Below are 2,856 nucleotides of genomic sequence, written 5' to 3' on the forward strand. Positions count from 1 at the left end.
CTGTTTATTCCTACTGTAAGCTTCCTCCTCTTCAGTCATTTACTTATCCCTAGAGGAACTGTCCCCACCTATTCCCATTATTGCTAAGCTTACTCAGGAGTCTCTGACTAGATAGTGCATGTTTTTGAACAGTTAAAAACTCCTGCACAAGCTCTGCTGTCAGTGACGTGTATCCTTTGGAGTGTATCACACACAGCACACCACTAGCAGAATGATATTGTAGCTTGAGTGCCAAGCTGAAAAATGCAAGCTGCATGTAATAGATTATTCAAAATCCTCCACTGAGACTGGGAAGAATGGAGGGTGGGTAGAATTTCAGCAAAGGAAATTCTCCACCCACATCAGTGGCTGGGGAAACTGAGCCAGATGGGTGGGGTATAAATAATAAATTGTTGTTGTTGTTGTTGTTGTTGTTGTTGTTGTTGTTGTTGTTGTTTCAATCTGGCCTGAACAGACTGAACCAAAACTTACAAAATGAATTCCAATATTGAGAAATGTTAAGTTCTATATTTAGGCAGGAAGAACCAGCTGCATGAATATAAGATGGGTGGCACCTGGCTTACCAGTAAGTACTGTACATGTTTAAAGGATATAAGGGTCTTAGTAGACAACAAGCTGAACGTGAGTTAATAGTAGGGTTACCATATGTCTGGAAATTCCCAGACATGCCACTTTTGGGGGTTCTACGTGATCCCCAGAACGTGTGCAGAGGAGGGCAACCAAGGTGATAAAAGGTCTGGAAACCAAGCCTTATGAGGAATGGTTAAGGGAGCTGGGTGTGTTTAACCTGAAAAAGAGAAGACTGAGAGGTGATACAATAGTCATCTTCAAATATCTAAAGAGCTGCCATGTGGAATATGAAGCAAGATTGTTTTCTCCTTCTCTGGGGGCTAGGACCCAAACCAATGGATTTAAGTTACAAGAAAGGAGATTCCAACTAATGCCTGGAGACAGATCATGTATCCACAGTAGTGACCAAAGGAGGAAAGACCATAAACATTGGGTGAAGCCAGTTTAAATCACTCCAGTCCATCTGCTGGGAATGCATCTAATGGTAGACCACCATGGGGAGTGGGCCTATGACCTACATCAAATAGCGGATCCCCCTGGCAGGTCCCTGTTAGAGGTGTGATATGACCCTGGTCCCTGTCTGGGCGTCAGTCATACGCCACCCCACCTCCCTGGATCCCTTTAACAAAATACCCTTAACCAAGGAGGGGCAGGCAGAGGCTACAAGCTGCCCTCTACCCAATATCAAGGCTTCCCCAATGTCCAATCGCCCAACGTAACTCTCCAACATTTTGACTTCACCCGTGAAGACAAACTCATCCATTGTCTCCCAAGACAGACAGGTGCTAGCCAACCATGCTATGTACTATTAATGCCACCTACTGACTATTAAGTGTGGAATGGTAAAAAAAAGCAACACACCAGGACACACACACACACACACACACAAATAGAACAAATACACACTTTCTTGCTTATTATCTACTGGAAACTCAAACTCATTTTGAAGAATAACTGAATTAATTTAATGAGATCTTAATGAAATCTTCCCTCTCATCCTGATGAAAGCATCTTTCACATCTTTATTTCTCAGACTGTAGATCAATGGATTTAGCATGGGGATCACTAGAGTATAGAACACTGAAACAATTTTATCTTCATCCATTGAGACACTGGAATTGGGCCTCAGATACATAAAGATAATGGTCCCATAGAAGATTGTGACAGACGTGAGGTGGGAGGCACAGGTGGAAAAAGCTTTGTGCCTGCCCTGAGCAGAGCGAATCCGCAGGATGGCAAAAATAATGTAGATATAGGAGATGAGGATAATCAACAAAGTGGTTGTGACTATTGCAGTAGAAAAGATGAAATGCACAGTGTTAGCCACTTCTGTGCTTGAACAGGAAAGTTTCAGGATGGGAGGGATGTCACAAAAGAAATGATTGATAACATTTGAGCTGCAGAAAGAAAGGCTAAATATCAACGAAGCCTGAACAGCTGAATTCACAAAACCACAAATATATGCACCTATTACTAAGACCAGACAGAGCTTTTTAGACATGGCAACAAAATAAAGTAACGGGTTGCAAATGGCAGTGAAGCGATCATAAGCCATAATGGCTAGAAGGCAAGCTTCAACTGTGACAAACAGACAGAAAAAGAAAAATTGCACGGTACACTCTGTGAATGCAATAGCATTATTGCTATCCAGAAAGGTCATCAGCAACCTGGGAGCGATAGTAGTGGAATAGCCAACGTCAACCAAGGATAGGTTGCTAAGGAAAAAGTACATGGGAGTGTGCAGGTTTGCATCAAGGGTGGCTAGTATGATGATGCCAAGATTCCCTGACACTGTGACAATGTAAATCAAGAGGAACAGCAGGAAGAGAAGGGCCCACAGCTCAGGATGTTCCATAAAGCCTACGAAGATGAATTCAGTCACCATGGTTTGATTTGGGTACTCCATCATTAATCCCATAGTTTCCCTAAGAGGAAAAGCAAAAATGAAATAAAAAGCAAGTAATTTTATTTTTTTATTCTTAAAAATTCTCATGAAAATGTGTCAGCATTTTTGTGTGAATTTCTTTCAATAAACACATTTTTGCATGAAGTTTCAATTAATATATACATATTGGCAAGTGATTTCACCTAATTCAGTTCTCTGCATTATTTCCAGTAATGTATTCATTTTTGTACACCCTTTCCAAAATATATGCATTCCCCCCCCCCCATATTATTAGGTGGGTTTGAAAAGTGCAAACTGGGTGGTTTCTCATTAAAATCCAAACCAAATTCTCATCTACCCCTAGTTATGTCTATCTTTACCAGCATTGGGGCTAATTAATG

The 2,856-nt window shown here is 41.3% G+C and overlaps 1 protein-coding gene across 1 annotated transcript; it reads right to left on the minus strand.

The window, feature by feature from the left end:
• Positions 1-1,534: 1,534 nt before the first annotated feature.
• Positions 1,535-2,488, minus strand: LOC307214728 (olfactory receptor 5AR1-like; the record flags this gene model as incomplete). The annotated part of the gene is made up of 1 exon (XM_079973679.1): positions 1,535-2,488. The coding sequence occupies one exon, from the start codon at positions 2,486-2,488 to the stop codon at positions 1,535-1,537; it is 954 nt and encodes a 317-aa protein (XP_079829805.1).
• Positions 2,489-2,856: the final 368 nt, after the last annotated feature.

The sequence above is a fragment of the Podarcis cretensis genome (genome assembly GCF_951804945.1).
Source record: "Podarcis cretensis genome assembly, chromosome: 1".
In the NCBI taxonomy this organism is placed as follows: domain Eukaryota; kingdom Metazoa; phylum Chordata; class Lepidosauria; order Squamata; family Lacertidae; genus Podarcis; species Podarcis cretensis.